Here is a 15555-nt window from a genome sequence, read left to right on the forward strand (position 1 = left end):
TATATATATATATATATCTCAAATCAAAAAGAGAGGGGCTTATTGCTAAGCTGTTCTCTGATACTGTAGGCCAGTACAGAAAGATTGAACAATGCATACTGAAGTATGGGTTATGCAAAATTTGCAGATTATTGGATAATTCCCAAAACAGCAATAAGCTTTGTTTTGTGCAACAGTTTCACTCTTCATGCATTTTCATCAGCACGGGCTTAATGCAGTCAAGCTGGAGCCGCCGAAAGGGTTAACTAAACCCCATATAAAAGAATGGTAATAACAAATCCAAATATGGTGCATAAGGACATAGTAAAAGTCAGAAAGACAGTAGCATAGTGTGATGTGCATACAAATTAGGTCCATGGACGCTGCAGCTGTGCTTCTATAATGGTTCAATACAACACATATGCAGTGCTAAAAATTTGTTCTGCTGCAAGTGGAACTAAAAACAAGGAGGCACACATGAACCAAATAGCACCCTTGGATATAAAACTTTACATTTAAAACAGAAGTATTGGGAGAGCAAAATGTGCTCTTGCCAATACTTAGGCCTGGTTCACACCTGTACGTTTTGTAGCGCGTTCAACGCTCTACGAAACGCTCAAACATGAAAATTCCATTGTTTTCTATGGGTATGGTTCACACCTTGCCGTATTTCAGCCCGTCTGAACGCGCTACAAAACGGCCTACGCCTAAAAAGGTACATGAGCTTCTTTGCGGCGTTTTTGTCACGTGTTTCCATTGGGATACAGCCAAGTAGCAGTCGGAAACACGCGTTTGTCGCGCGTTTTTTTTCCAGCGAATCGCAGTAAAAACGTGCGTCACGAAACGAGCGACAAACGCGCATATTCGATACGCCTAGGTGTGAACAGAGCCTTAGAGCCGGTGTGACACTGCAGGTGTCCCACACCGGCTCTAGACAAGGGAGATGAGTGATCACGAACCGCGGATCGCTCAGCTCACGGTCTTCTCCCTGCAGAGAGAGCAGTGACCATCAGTTAGTAAATATACTCCTATAACCCAAAAGAGGACTAAAGCCATAAAAACAGGTTTGGATTTAGTTTCCTATTAAATCTATACAGTGGAGTCAAATGCATTACAGTTCTATAAAATATTTACCCTTTCATGACCAGAGATAATCAAGTCCTAGCTGTCCAGGTCAAATACAGCAGTATTAGTATATACCAGGTAACTTGATTCTAAATCTATGATTAATTGGCTGGCATAAATCATTGTAATTTTTTCTTAAAGGAGACATAAGGTTTTTTTTTTATTGAAGGTTTGCTCTTATTTTTTTATTATAGGCTACAAAATGCACACAAATTGTTAAGTGTATAACAAGTTTTTTTTGTAATACTGTAATTGTATCTATAAAAACAGGGACTGTTAATCTGCAGATTAAAAGTGGAAATGTTTAAAATACAAATATATAAGGCTCAAATCACTAATATGAATTAGTTGTTTTAATACCATTTACTTTTATGAAATCTTTCTCCTGAACATTCAATTTACAAACAAAAGAAGGCTTAGTTCTTTATTTTCTAACACAACAGGAATTTAACCATTAAAAGCAATTTCTCATGAAGCACTATTTTATTAGCCCATTAAATGCTTGCTATTTGTGTTCTCTACAATTGTTTTTTTACACAAACTTACTGCTAACCTGAAGTTAGGGGTAAATGAAAAAAGTGATAACCTGGACAATAAGGTTTGTGAGTTTCCTTTACAGTCAAAATACCTCAAAATTTGATAAAATACTAAACCTGTGCCGTATCCAATAGATGTGTGTGATAACGGCTACATTTAAAAATGTTTTTTTAATTGATAAAAAGCAAAACAAAAAATAAAATACTGCAAGAATTATGCTTCTATGAATTCAGCTAAAAACCTGTTCAGATGCATAGAATTAAACTTACTGGTTCCATGACATTCAAAGAAGGGGTGAACACCAGACTGTCAGTACTTCCTCTTCCTCCATACATACCCTAAACAGAAGAAAGCTCATTAAGGCTCACAATTTATAGTCCAAAATTAAATTTCATTAACAGTCCTAACTAATCAGGTAGAAGATTTAAAACAAAATCTTACCATAGCCACCTGTCGCTGGAAAGGTGAGGAGATGTGGTAATTGCGGAGTTGCTCCTCAAGAGTCAGCAATCGCTCATCCAGCTGAAGTTCTAACTCCTGCAGTTCCATTCGCACAGAATTCCTCAGTCCCTGCAGCTGATCTGCCTCATACCTGAAACAAACAAACTGAACCTTAAAGAGGGGTTTTCAAGTTGAAACACATTGAAAGTCTGTCACAAGACAGTTGGTAATTCAATTCCAGGGGCCTCCGCACAGCTGAACAAAGAAAGATCTTGGCAACATTTTTTGTGATGTATTTGCTATGTTTTGAATTTTACAATGCTTTACTATACAGAACAGGTCTCATTTAAAAAAGAAATTGTGCAAAAAGGTAAAATCTAACAATGGCAAAAAAAAAAACACAACCTATTACTAGTACATTTCCTTCTTTGCAGCTGTAACCACCCCAGCAAAAGGTATACACTGAGTGGCCAGTATATTATGACCACCTGACGTTTGTAGGCAAATTATACCAAAGTAGACCATTATAAATAGGGAAGCAGGTTGTTTACCACGACAGTAGAAGTGATTTGTTTCTGAAGATATGGGTAAACAACGCCATTTAACAGCCTTTGAAAGTGGGATGATTGTTGGCGCTCGGAGCCATGGAGCGAGCATCAGCAAAACAGCAGAATTAGTTAAATGTTCAAGAGGGGCTCATTGTAATATATTTAACAAAATGAAAGTTATAATATGGTGCTTTTTAAGCTCTGTCTAAAAAATATTAAAACCAACCAAAATAAACTACTGCGGGGGGGGGCTGCTCTAATGTGAAAAGTTGTACATAATAGATCTGTAATACCATCAGTATTAAAAAAAAAAAATGACAAGACCATACAACTTTCTATTTGAGAAACAAGTTGCGAACATACATAAACCAAACATTTTTGTGTTGAGAATATTAGTAGTAATAGAGATATAGCATCTTCCAAACCGCTAATAAACCAGATCCAAATGCTATAAAATGGATATGCCTGCTCCAAGTTGAGTAGACCTCCAACAGCAGGTAAACAGAATCAGGGAAATTGTAACCACAAATTTAAAAGGTATTGTTGCGATAAAGCTCTGCAGGCAGAAGCCAGCCAAGTTGGAAATGTATTATATTAATCCATTTAGAATATTGTAATCTTACGGAACAATTTGTTCTGTTATACCGTGCATATTAGAGATCAATGTGGAAAAACTTTGCTGCAGAAGCCGTTTTAGACATAAACCACCAGAGTTAGAAAATATACTTATTCACTTAGATTATATTACCCAGATATTACTCAAAGGCTGCTGAGTGTTTGAAAAGTAAATATGAAAATATTGCTTGAAAAGTCACTGCAGACACAGACCGCTAGAGTAGGGAATAAGGTAGACATACACTCTGCATACACTATTGAGATGTCAATAAAAAAAAAAAAGCTGCAGAGCAATCCTTAGTCTAGCACGAAGTATCCTTGTAATCCAAAGAAATGATTATGTAAATAAATGGTGCTAGATATCCTCAGAAAGACTGAGTTGTCTAATTAGTGTAATCTGAAGCAATAGTGACACATATGCAAAGTAGCACAATATAAATATAGAAACAGTTTTCAGAGATATAACTGGGATATTGGCACAAGGCAATTCATGAACAGAAATTGGAGACTGAATTAACTAACTAGGCTCTAGGTGCATTAAAATGTATTATCTAGAGGACTACAGTTCAGCTTTAATCTGGATAAAATGTTTTAAAATAAATTTTCCATTTGAAATGCGTTACTCATTTTGATGTTATAAAGTTCAACCATTGCCCATTTTTAGAGCGCTGTATGTCTACAGAACCTAGCTACATTTCTAGCATACCATGTCCATTAGACATTCTTCCCACACATGACATATCTCTCTACTTCAGCCAGTGCGTGAATTTAGACAGGAATGGTGCAGTGTCTGTCCAGAGGCTGCCTAGACTGATGAAGTTTAAATAAGGAATCCCAGCTTTGCGAGGAGGGATTACAGTATAGAACAGAGACATGTGGGAAGGATGTCCCAGAAGAGACACAATAAGGCCAACTCTCATTTGAGATCCTGGTCAACTATTGCTATGAAAGGAAGTAGCTCTTCAAATCAAGGAAAGGCACATAAGACGTTTCAAAAGGGCAATATATTCTAAGTAAAGTTAGATCTGAAAGCGTGCATTAAACTAATTGATAACATAATTGAAGTGGAACATGTCCTTTAAGGTCAAATGTATCATCCCCACAGCCTCTTCTTCCCTGGGCTCCAGTGGTCTAAGGACTGATGACCTTGTCAAATACAATGTAGGTTCCATAACCCTGCACTGTACGCAAGCATGCAGTCCAACGCTAAAGAAGAGGTGAGTGTTGACCGCCAGGTGAGAGGAGATCAGGTAAGTAAAACAGCTTTTTCCTGTCCTCTAGGCATAAACAAGCAGTTCACCATTGTGGTGTGGGGGAAGGAAGCACGACTGCAAGGGAAAACTTCTATTTCCCTGGAGTTGAGCGTTAAAAAGATCACCCAAGTGCAAACAAGGTTCATGTGTGATCTATGCAAAGAAAGATCAAAAGGTATAGACTGCATCAAAAGGATAACGAACAAATGAATGACAAATGTTAAGAAACCCTGCCACACATTTTAAAGTTGCAAAAAGAATACTGTGCAAAAGTAGAATGCCATTTAAGAGGAATGGCCGCTTGAAGTCTGCTGGGAAAAATGACATTTTCAGGAGTGTCTCTTGCACTCAATGGTTCCTCCAGTGACTACAGCAGGGGGCCAGGAGATTGACTTGAAGTGTTGGTTTCTTTGCAGACTCTGGGTAACCATTGCTCTTGAACACAACCATGTTTGGCAGTGTGGGCAATATATATTTACAGTCACAGTTTGAAATTCATGACAGGGTCACTTTAAAGCAAAGTAATACTTTTGTCCCTTGAAGATTTAAAAAAACACAAAAAAAAACAAAAACGCATGCTTTACCATAAACTACCCAGCCACTAGAAAATAATCTGCCCAGTACGCCAATGAACTGTGCTCCCATATCAGTTAGGAAAAGCTGCTGTGTGCCCCCTTCCTCAACACACAAGAGGATCATGAAACTAAAACGAACATACAATCCATCCTAAATTTCTCCCCCAGAGCAGTGGCATCGCTAGCAGTCAGTGCTGTCAGGATGACTGAAAGTGGTTTTGCTGGCACACGCACAAACACGTAAACTAACATAGGGGCACTTATTCAGTACAAACTGCTGTTGCAGCCACTTGCTGCTATCTTTGCTTTCATGGCTACAGTTCAGAATTGGCAGATAAAAAACGTCTAGTGTCTGCAAACACACAACACAGTGTAGCTTATTTGTCAATGAATTTGCAATATATTCCGGGGATTTAAAGCCACCTGCACCATCAGGATACACAGATATTTAGAAAGAGGTGACATATGTGCAACAAATCAACTATGTGATATCTTTTGTCCCTTTTGAAAGATGAAATTTTAGACCTAGTCAAAGACAAATTCTAGAAGGTGCAGCTTCATTTCTGACCACTAGAGGGAGGCATTTACAAAAGATTGCTAACAACAGAGCTAAAAAGAAAAGATCTGAACCAGAAAACCAAACTTGGAAAAACGTTCCTGCATGGGAAATGGTTATTGGGAGGCCATGACTGTCCAGATATACCGCGTTTCCCCAAAAGTAAGACCTACCCCAAAAATAAGACCTAACACTATCTTCAGGGATTTCTGTAATATAAGACCTACCCCGGAACAGCCAGGTAAGACATCCCCCGAAAATAAGACCTATTGTCTTTTTTCGTAGAAAAAAAAAAAATACAAGACACTCTTATTTTCGGGGAAACACGGTAGGCATAATATAGGCAATAAAGCATTTTACGTTTGGACTGCTGGTGAGGGAGTCTGTTTTTCACCTCTCAAGGTAGCATTTACATTGACTTTCTAGTCGACATGTTGGACCACCATAGTTTAAAAGCACTTGGCCTTTATGACTGGATACCACTTTTACTAACCCTTTGGGAAAGAGTTGTATTTAGTACTTTATGTAAGAGAAGTTACTTATACCAGTCGTAGCAATGTTTTATCAAAATAAGTTGTGCCAAAAAGGTTGGCATAATCACAGTGTTTGTATAATGCATAGGTTCTATTTGTAACATTTCTTATTAGGTTCCCCCTAAACATCTTGAATTATAGTTTAAAGAGAAGCTCACCTCTCATCTTCAGACAAATGATGATAAACCATAGTCTGCTGCCGTAACATATTCAACTCCAAATCCATCATTTGTGTGCGAAAGAGATTTAAACTTCTTCTCATTATCTGAAGTTCCTGGAAAGTATTCTAAAAGAACAGAAAAGATATGAATAGGTGTCTTTATTTACACTTCAAAGATAGATAGCCACTTTGCACCCATCAGGCACAGAACTTACTTCATAAAGCGATAAGATGGATGACCTCTGGGTGTTAAAGATGCCAGCTGCAGCCATGTCATTCCCCCGCATTACTGGGTGCTATGAAAATAAAAAAAAAAGACAGCCAAATGCAAGTCAGAAGTGAATAATGATATGGGGTCTCATATGGAAGGAAAGGACGTAAAAATTTTTTTTTTTTAAATCCACGTTTCCAAACACATTCCAAGCATAACAGCCAACACACCAAGGGCCGACCTTGAAGTTAAACTGTGGTCAGGCTATGAACAATAAAGTATTTTACGTGTTCTTAAAAGGCAGTAAATGAGCTTTAAAACAAGCCTTCCCTGACCTCTGTAGCTATAGATGCTGTGGAGCAACCAATCCTCAAATATCACAACAGAAGCAATGATTTAGATTGCTCTCTTAGTAGCTCAACTTAGCCTGTTCCCCTCTACCAAATCTCCTGTTCTGGGTTTATAATAGACATTACAAAAGGTGCCAAGGAGGGAGCAGGGTAAGATGAGCTGGTGGGAGAATGACTTTGAGCAGAGCTTCTGTGAGGATAAATTTCTCCAAAGTGACTACATCTACAGAGGTCAGTGGGTTGTTTTAAAGCTCATTTACTTCTTGGTAATAATACGTAGATATTTAACCAATGTCTAATGTCTAATACAATGCTATTTGAAAATAGAAGCAGCTTTCTTAACTTATACTGCATGCTCTTCCATTCAGTATAAATCTAAATAGAGCTAATTATGTCCATCACACAGTTACGTGGGAGTACAATCAGTTTCTAATATTAATATAATAATAATTATTATTATTATTAAATGCATAATGTTTCAAAATGGTCACCTAACTTTTGTTTATTTTGTACTTTCAGAAATACAAGCACAAGTTAATACTTTGTCATTTTAGAACCAAAAATAAAACATATATTTGGGTGGACTGAAATGGCTCTGATGGGAAATACAATCTGTGTGTGCTTCTACCACGTGTGTGGTCTCCAAGACCATAAATTGGCAGCGGATACTACAATTAAGAGGAGAGTTAAACATTCTCACAACGGCTCACTAGACAAAAAACTAAAATAGAGATTTCCATCTGTTCTGTCAATAGTAAAATAAAATACACTTTAATGAAGCCTCACATGATCTGTAATCTCTTAATGTCACTATACCTAACTATAACTAAAAACCAGAAGAACCAGTTTGAAATGAAGATAAAATATTATGTTTAGTTTCCATGCTAATTAAACACAAGTCATGCAGTATGGCTCACTTGTCCTAGGCGTTTGTCATTTCCGCTTTACAACTCAGAAGATAAATAATACATGTTTTGCATGTACTTTATAATTCAAAACGACCATTTTAAAATGTTTTTTATTGGGCTTCATAGATGCTTCAATATAACATGATTAAATTACAATGCACTTGACTCCTGTAAGTACAAATAAAAAAAGGAGCGAAAAGTGACTATTTTGCTGGACAAGCTACCCAGAGATCCATTTCTACTGGTCAAATCTGTACCTGAAGTATAAAGACAGGATACCCTGAAAGCTAGCCCAGAAAAACAAATGGTTCTTTTCAAACAATTAACAAATCCATCACGTACAATGCTCTGTTTCAATACATGTACTTGAGTCCTAAATACAACTGGGATCTGCTGCATTGCATTCAAGGTTGAGATTTTTTGTTAATTTTGCAGTTATTTTTTATGTAATATCATTTTCGTTGCACAAATTCTATTCATTTTGATAAAGGGGTTCAAGTGGATCTTTATCCCATTTCTCGAAGAAGCACATTGGCATGCAGCTCTGCATGTGGACATGAAATCATCTATTGGTAAAAAAAAAAAGTATTCTTTTTTTTTTTGCTTTGATTTATAAAGTAGTTTTTTTTCATGTCCTGGTTGAGTGAGGCCCTGGCGATGTAGCCCTGGCCTCACAGATGCATCCTGGGAAGTTACATCACCAGTGCCTTCCTGGAAAATGTTATCCATAAGCTGCAAAATCTCCCGCGATCTCAGGGGAAAGGTATTTATTTCCCCCTTGAGGTAATGTGCATTGTCACATGTTCCAGGATGCACAACCAGTGTTCCAGTGAGTAAAGGGAGATGGATTAATCTGCCCTAAGTGAAAATGGCCACTATGAAAAGAATGGGAAGGAAAGGAAAAATAAGGTATGCTACTGTTAGTAGCTTGCCGTTACTACACATTTCTACCTTTGTTGTAGTATACGAACAGACCGCACTATCCACACCCCCAACCAGCTACAACCTCTCACATGTTTCACCCGTAGTCTGATTCATGGACCTCTATAAATAAGCCTACGGGTGAAACATGTGAGAGGTTGTAACTGGTTAAGGGTGTGCAGTGCTGGTATTTGTTGCTTTATACACTTATCCAGATATACTGGATTTGCTGTGAATTTCAATAAAGTCTGAAGTATTGGAATTCTCTGGATACTGTGGTCTGTTCGTATAATACCACATTCCAAGGTGGAGACGCACCTATTAGACCAGAACCTGGGGAGTCCTGATAGCAAGGAATTGGAGCGATGAGATTTTTTTTGGCTCTACATTTCTACCTGTGTTGTTATTTTTAAGATAAGGATAAAGTTCCTCTTTTAGGGTTACTTTATGGCCTTATGTTTAGGATTGGTTAAGTACTGGGTTTGGGGATTAGGTTAAGGGCTAGGTTATGTTTAGTGATAGGTTTAGGGAGCTAGGTTAGGACTCACTCAAGTTGGTGCTTACTTTGGGCTAGCCAAAGAAAGAAGCCACTACTCCAAAATTACCCCTGTGATAGACTACAATCTCAATACAAATTCATGAACTAAAAAAAAGGTAAGATTATAGTCCATCAAGGAAGCAAGATTGGAGCAGCGGCTACTTTACAACACACACAGGGACTATGGGGAACAAAAGTAGCCACCCTCCAGAAGGAAGGACAGTGTCAGCACCAATTCAGAGACGATTGGACTATCTGCAGCGGAGTGACACACAAATAAGATACATTTTTGTTGATAGTTAAAGGTACTTTATTACATTTTTAGGATTTAACGACTGAGTTTAGTGTCACTTTAAAGACCAACACAGTGTCTCCTGAACACGAATGCTAACCAGATTTCCAGATACACTTTTACAGAACTTATATTTCTTTCAAAGTAAATATGACCTTAAAATGCCTACTCCCTGAAGATTTATTGTTTTCCCTCAAAAAGGTCCAACTAAACATCCCCAAACTAGTGACCACTAGAGAAAGTACTCCAGTACTCACAGATACCAATTACTGATACCTTTATTTTAGTGTCATGTGGCAGTTTTTCTAAACAATACTGAAGTAAAAGTGTAGATGAGCATGTGCTGCTGTGAAGAGGTTTAATGCAAACCTGTTGCTTTAACCTGCATGCGTAAAGTATAGGCTCATATTAAGTAAATGTTAAAGCAATTAAACATCTCAACTTCTGGTATGGGAGCTTCTACATGTATATTAAAGTATTACTAAAGAATCTGCAAAACCAGCACACAATGCTCTTCCAAAAATAATCAAATTGTATTCCACATACATCTGTACAAACAACCACCGACGCGTTTCTGCCTTGCTCATAGCGGTGACTAAGGCCGAGTAAAGCAGAACAAACAAACGTGCCAGCAGTTGTTTTTTGTACAGAGGTCATCAGAGCACCAAATGTGGATTACAAGAATGCATAACAGGGGTGAGCTGTGGGTTTTGTGGTTCTTTACATTACTAAAGAACACTAAAGAATCGTTAGTAGGAGGAAAATGGGGGAAGGCTGTGTGAAGGAATACTAAGCTCGGTAGCATTGCTACTCAGATCTAGAACCATAATTGCCAACCAGTGTGCTCACTGGACTTGTGCTCACTGGACTAAAGCCAAAAGGTTTGGGATCTACTTTGATAAATAGAATGAAAATTATCTTTTTCTGCTTCCATTGTAACAGCTGGGTAAGAAAGCCATCAAGAACAATCCAAAAAGGTAAGAAAGCCAACATTAAAAACAGCTCCCATTATACTTCACCCAAAATAATTATTTTGCTAAAAACATGACCCAAAAGCCAAAATGTTTTACCCCCATATTTATTAAAGTAGGGAATAGTTACAACTCCCGTCATTGATGATATTTCCCTTCACTTCCTGTCCTGTAGAAACAAGAGGAAGCAAGAAGAAAATCCATTCTTAGTTGTCACCAAACAAGTGTTCCTACTAGAAAACTTTACCTTTACTCCTGTCCTAGTAAAAACTAAAAATTTGGGATTTTGCGGCCACTAGAACAGAGCATGAATCTCCCCAGCGAGGACACAGGTGGCAAATTAAAACGGGGTCCTAACCCCTCACCACTGTATGCAAAACTAAAAACCTTTGATACATTTTAAGTTCTGAGATTTTAAATTTGGCACCTTTATTTGAATCTTTTCCTATATAACAGATCTTTAAGTATTACCAATGACCCTCAATTACCTGTGAAAGATTCTGTAGTGAACTCCTGATGTCATGTAGCACCCGACGTAGCTGCATTTCAGTAGTGGAAGGAGGAGAGCTTATAGGCAAAGCACAACCGGAGCAGGATCTGTGAAGTGATCCATATCCAAACCTTTGATTAAGTGAACAGGAAAATGGGGACATTACTGAACCGCATGTAGCACCAGAAAAGTTAGGAACGCTATGTGTGCTCCATGCTCTTGAATGTTCACATAGCGGTCGCTCATGCCAGTCAGATTGTAGGGAATGGAGAGAGCAGGAGGAATGAGATCTATGTGATGGGGTATGTATTGTGCAAGAATGTGATCTGTTAAGTTGATCTTCTGACACTTGACCCTGGTTACTTTTTTGGGCCTCCTTGGTATCCGACACCGGGAACGTGTATGCCATGGATTTAGTAGTGTCTACTTCATCTATTTGCTCCAAAGATTCGTCTTCCTCTGGGGTATACTTGTAGGAAAATGATGGGGGGCTACACACAGTTGCTTTGCCAGAATTCAAGACAATGTTGACTTTGGATACCACTTTTACAGGATTTAAAATTGCAGAAGGCAAAGACTGAGTCCTCCTTAATGGGTATCCAGAGGTTGAGAACTTGTGCCTCCGTTTCAGCAGGTCCTTTGAAGACACTGTGCTACGCCCAGTCCTTGTCCCCACAGTCTCAGTAGATCCAAACAGTTTCTTTTGAGCCCTCTGTAGCGCAGTATTAACACGATCCACAGAATTTGAATCAGTTCTACTAAAACCAGAATAGCCATCATAGTCTGAAAAACTGTCCAATGTTTCCGATATATGGTGAGTGGTGTAAGAGATAGCTGCATAATCACTTTGTGTTTCCAACTCACCATCTTCTGTACAGTCCTGCTGTAATTCAGAATCCTCCTCACTTACGTCCTGAGCATTATCCACAGCAGCGCTGAGGTCCCCGCTGGTTTCGCACACCTCATGTTGACTTAAGCCTAGTGTACTGGCCTTTAGGATGTGCTCTTTTATTTCGTTATCCTCAAAAAATGATTTTCGTTCAACAGGAGTTAGAAACTCATCATCATCTAAGTCAATGGATTCGCTCTGATCAATTGCAAGTGGGGTTCTTAGGTCCTCTCCTACAGAAGTTACTGTTGTTTCACTATCACAGCTGTCAGCACTACTTCCCATTGCTTGCAAAGAGTCTTGAACCTGTTTAACCAAATATAAGACAGGGTTGAAGCTGGAATGTCTAAAACACAAGCACAGTAATCTATATATTAAACTATTCAATGAAATGCTAGCAGAATACTTCTTAAAAGGAGAATTATAAGAGCGAAATACACTCATCCACATAATAAGAGCCGCGGTGTGACACTGAAGCTGATCGAGAATTGAGCGATTAGCGGTGTGTGGTACTGTCAAGTCACCACACTCCGCAGGGATTTCCCCTCCCCCCCCACTCTCTATACCTCCAGCACTGACTTGAGGAACAGACGGAGGAGGGAGCGAGCAGAACCAGCTGTCAATCAGGCAGTGGGGTGGATTCCAACAATATTGTAGGGATCCGCTCCAGCTGCCGTGCAGCTCTGCGAGCATATAGCGGGGAAACGGCCCATTATATACTGAGTTTTGGGTTACAGGAGAACATTAGTATATGTCCTCCTGTGACCCTAAAGAAAACTATGGCAAAAAAAGGTTGGGCAATAGTTCTCTTTTTACCTTTTTTTTTAAAGGGATTGTTCCTGACCATTTAATTTGGGCATCACGTAGGTTAATTGTATATTTTCTTATAATACAAACTGCTTTTGCTCTGTAGATGACTGATGTATCTAAATGTGAGAATTTTCTTGAAGTCACAGTGACATCAAATATTCATACAAATTGAGCATCACAACAATGCCCTACACGAGGTGTGGAGCTTCATAAGGGGCTTTTTTGATACAGGTGTGGCCTACCATACCTTTCAAAATATTCTAAAGTCATTACAAAAAAAAATAAAAAAAATGCAATGGGCACCTACTACAAAATATAGCATTTCAAAGACTATAGGCGTCATAAAATCAATAAAGATCATCTCAGAATTCGTGCTGACACTGGAGGGTGGCTACTTTTGTTCCCCATGGTCGTGTTTTAAAGCTGTTTCCCATGATAGACTATAACTCCAATACAAATTACCTAACTAAACATGAGATTGTAGTCCATCACGGCAGTGAGCTTGGCGCATTGGCTACTTTACAACACACAAAGAAACCATGGAGAACAAAAGTAGCCACCCTCGGGAAAGACGGACAGTGTCAGTACAAATTCAGAGATGATTTTAGGATTGAGCGATACACAAATGAGCTAAATTTTTGCCAATAGTTAAGGCAGGGCTCAAAATTTCAGGTCCTGAGCTACTAGCCAGGCCTTCAAAGTTACTCGCCACCAGTTGCCCTGCATAACACAAACACACACACACAGGGCACAACGCGCACACAGCACAACGCACAGAGCATTACACATACACATTTCATCTGAAATTTTTAGTCTTCGCACATGTCTAATAATATGCATGTGGGGGGAGCAGTTTTCACTTTTTTAAATTTTGTTTATTATAATTTTTTTTATTTATTTTATGATTTATTTATTTTTTACTGTTGGGGGGGCTTCGGGGAAATATTAGGGGTCCAAACAGACCCCTGACATTTCCTTTTTAAAATAGAAAAGAAATTGGACACCAAATCCTCAATTTCTTTTTTTACCGTCCTCAGCACTCAGTGAATGGGAAGCACTCAGTACAGAGGCTTCCCATTCATTCAGACACTGATAGTAAAATATTTACTATCAGCGGTTTCAGAATGGGGAGGAGCCTCTGTACTGAGTGTTTCTCCCCATTGAGAAATTCATGAATGAACAGGCTGTGATGTGAATCACAGCCTGTTCATTCATAACTGGGGACACATAATACTATGTGTCCCCAGTTATTTACAAACACTGGAGTGATCAGACAATCGCTCCAGTGTTTGTCCTTCTCACATGGAGGATCGGTAAATATCAATGATATTTACCGATCCCCCACTCTGCCACGCACAGAGCCGCTGTCATCCTGAAACTGACAGGATGACAGATATCAGAGCCGCTGTCATCCTGAAACTGACCAACCCGCTCGGCCATCCTGACAGCTGCGGGCGCGGCTTCTCTCCCCCTCCCCGCTCCGCCATCCTGACAGCAGGCAGCGCTCCCTCCTGCGCCCTCCTGCTTAGACGGACGGACGAGGGAGCGCTGTCATCAGGTCGGTGAACAGGAGAGAAGCCGCCCCGAGGAGGCTTCATTTCCACTCGCCCCCACGCAATTTTCACTCGCAAATTGCGAGGGGGCGAGTGGAAATTTTGAGCCCTGGTTAAGGTACCTAAAATGTATTTTTAAGCTTTAACTTCCGAGTTTGGTGTCACTTTAAGTAGGTTTGGGCAGAATATAATCAGTGCTGTTCCAACAATCTAGAACATGCAAATGGCATAAACCTAATCTTGCTCAGCTTTTCCAGTAAGGATACCTGGGTCTAGCTCATTATACTGTTAGGTTTAGAATGAATCTGGGTAAAAGAATTATTTAGTTCAGATGCCTTAGAATAAAATTGCACACTCTGCTAAGTATTTTAGTTAACACCTTACAATAATTTACTGTCAAGATTGTCGATTTACAGCAAGTTTTTACCGGAAGGGAATTTGTTAGGCAGTCACCCGATGTGTCTTCAGCAAAGCCACTGCTGTCAGAATGCTGGCTTGCAGTTCTCAGCAGATTATCTGAAAAGATATAAAGGAATAATATCAGGCATCAGAAAAGCTTTATGTTCTTCGTGGTTAAAAAACCCCCCAAAAAAACAGTTCCTTAGTATTTATAAAGTAGGTGAATCATAAAAAAAGGATGCTATACTCAAACTGATATGAAGTTATACAAATAACTCCTCTACTAGTTCACCAAGTTGCTCGGGGTGGTATGGGTTCTTGGGGCACATACACTACAACCAGGACGCAAATTCCCACATCTCTTTCTTGCAGAAACCCAAGGTGTGGAAGAGCCTGGAGCCCTCCAGCCTCAGGCTTCCTCTATTCACTTGTTCAATTCACTGGCCAGTATCAAGGGCACTTACAAATATTTCCTTACAATTTATGAAGTGTATTATAGTACGGGTATCCAATAATTCTTAGCTTGAAAATTTTAAATTGTTAATCTCAGTGAGTTTGCTGTATCTGAAAACAAATAGAGAGGCCCCCTTGTTCATTATTATTTCTTTTATTATGTTTTTCAGTTTTTTTAAATGGGTACTAGTTCACGGATGCATGTGGTAGCCAATCTACCTCCCACCACCAACAGCATAAAGTTTGGAAAAGCCTGGTGATGTTCATCAAATGGGTAAATTGAAAGGGTAGGCTGCCTTTTAAAGGCCCCATCCTCTAGAAACGCTGTACCAATGTGAATGTAGATGGGAATTACAGGCCGATATCAACATAACACAGACTCTACATTTTTGTGACTATTATGCTTTTAAGGATAACACCCCATGTTCCTGGCTGGTATATTTTTCAT

At 39.1% G+C, this 15555-nt stretch overlaps 1 protein-coding gene across 2 annotated transcripts in view; it reads right to left on the reverse strand.

The window, feature by feature from the left end:
- The window catches only part of SSFA2 (sperm specific antigen 2), a 93838-nt gene that overhangs the window by 11300 nt on the left and 66983 nt on the right, over positions 1-15555 (reverse strand). For both annotated transcript variants that reach the window (XM_018559503.1, XM_018559504.1), the window contains 5 exons: positions 11002-12198; positions 6538-6618; positions 6321-6448; positions 2083-2233; positions 1911-1979 (listed from right to left, as the gene is read on the reverse strand). In XM_018559503.1, coding sequence (XP_018415005.1) covers positions 1911-1979; positions 2083-2233; positions 6321-6448; positions 6538-6618; positions 11002-12198 — 1626 coding nt within the window. The remainder of the gene's footprint in view (positions 1-1910; positions 1980-2082; positions 2234-6320; positions 6449-6537; positions 6619-11001; positions 12199-15555) is intronic.

The sequence above is a fragment of the Nanorana parkeri genome, unplaced genomic scaffold (genome assembly GCF_000935625.1).
Source record: "Nanorana parkeri isolate BGI_ZX_2015 unplaced genomic scaffold, ASM93562v1 scaffold400, whole genome shotgun sequence".
Classification (NCBI taxonomy): domain Eukaryota; kingdom Metazoa; phylum Chordata; class Amphibia; order Anura; family Dicroglossidae; genus Nanorana; species Nanorana parkeri.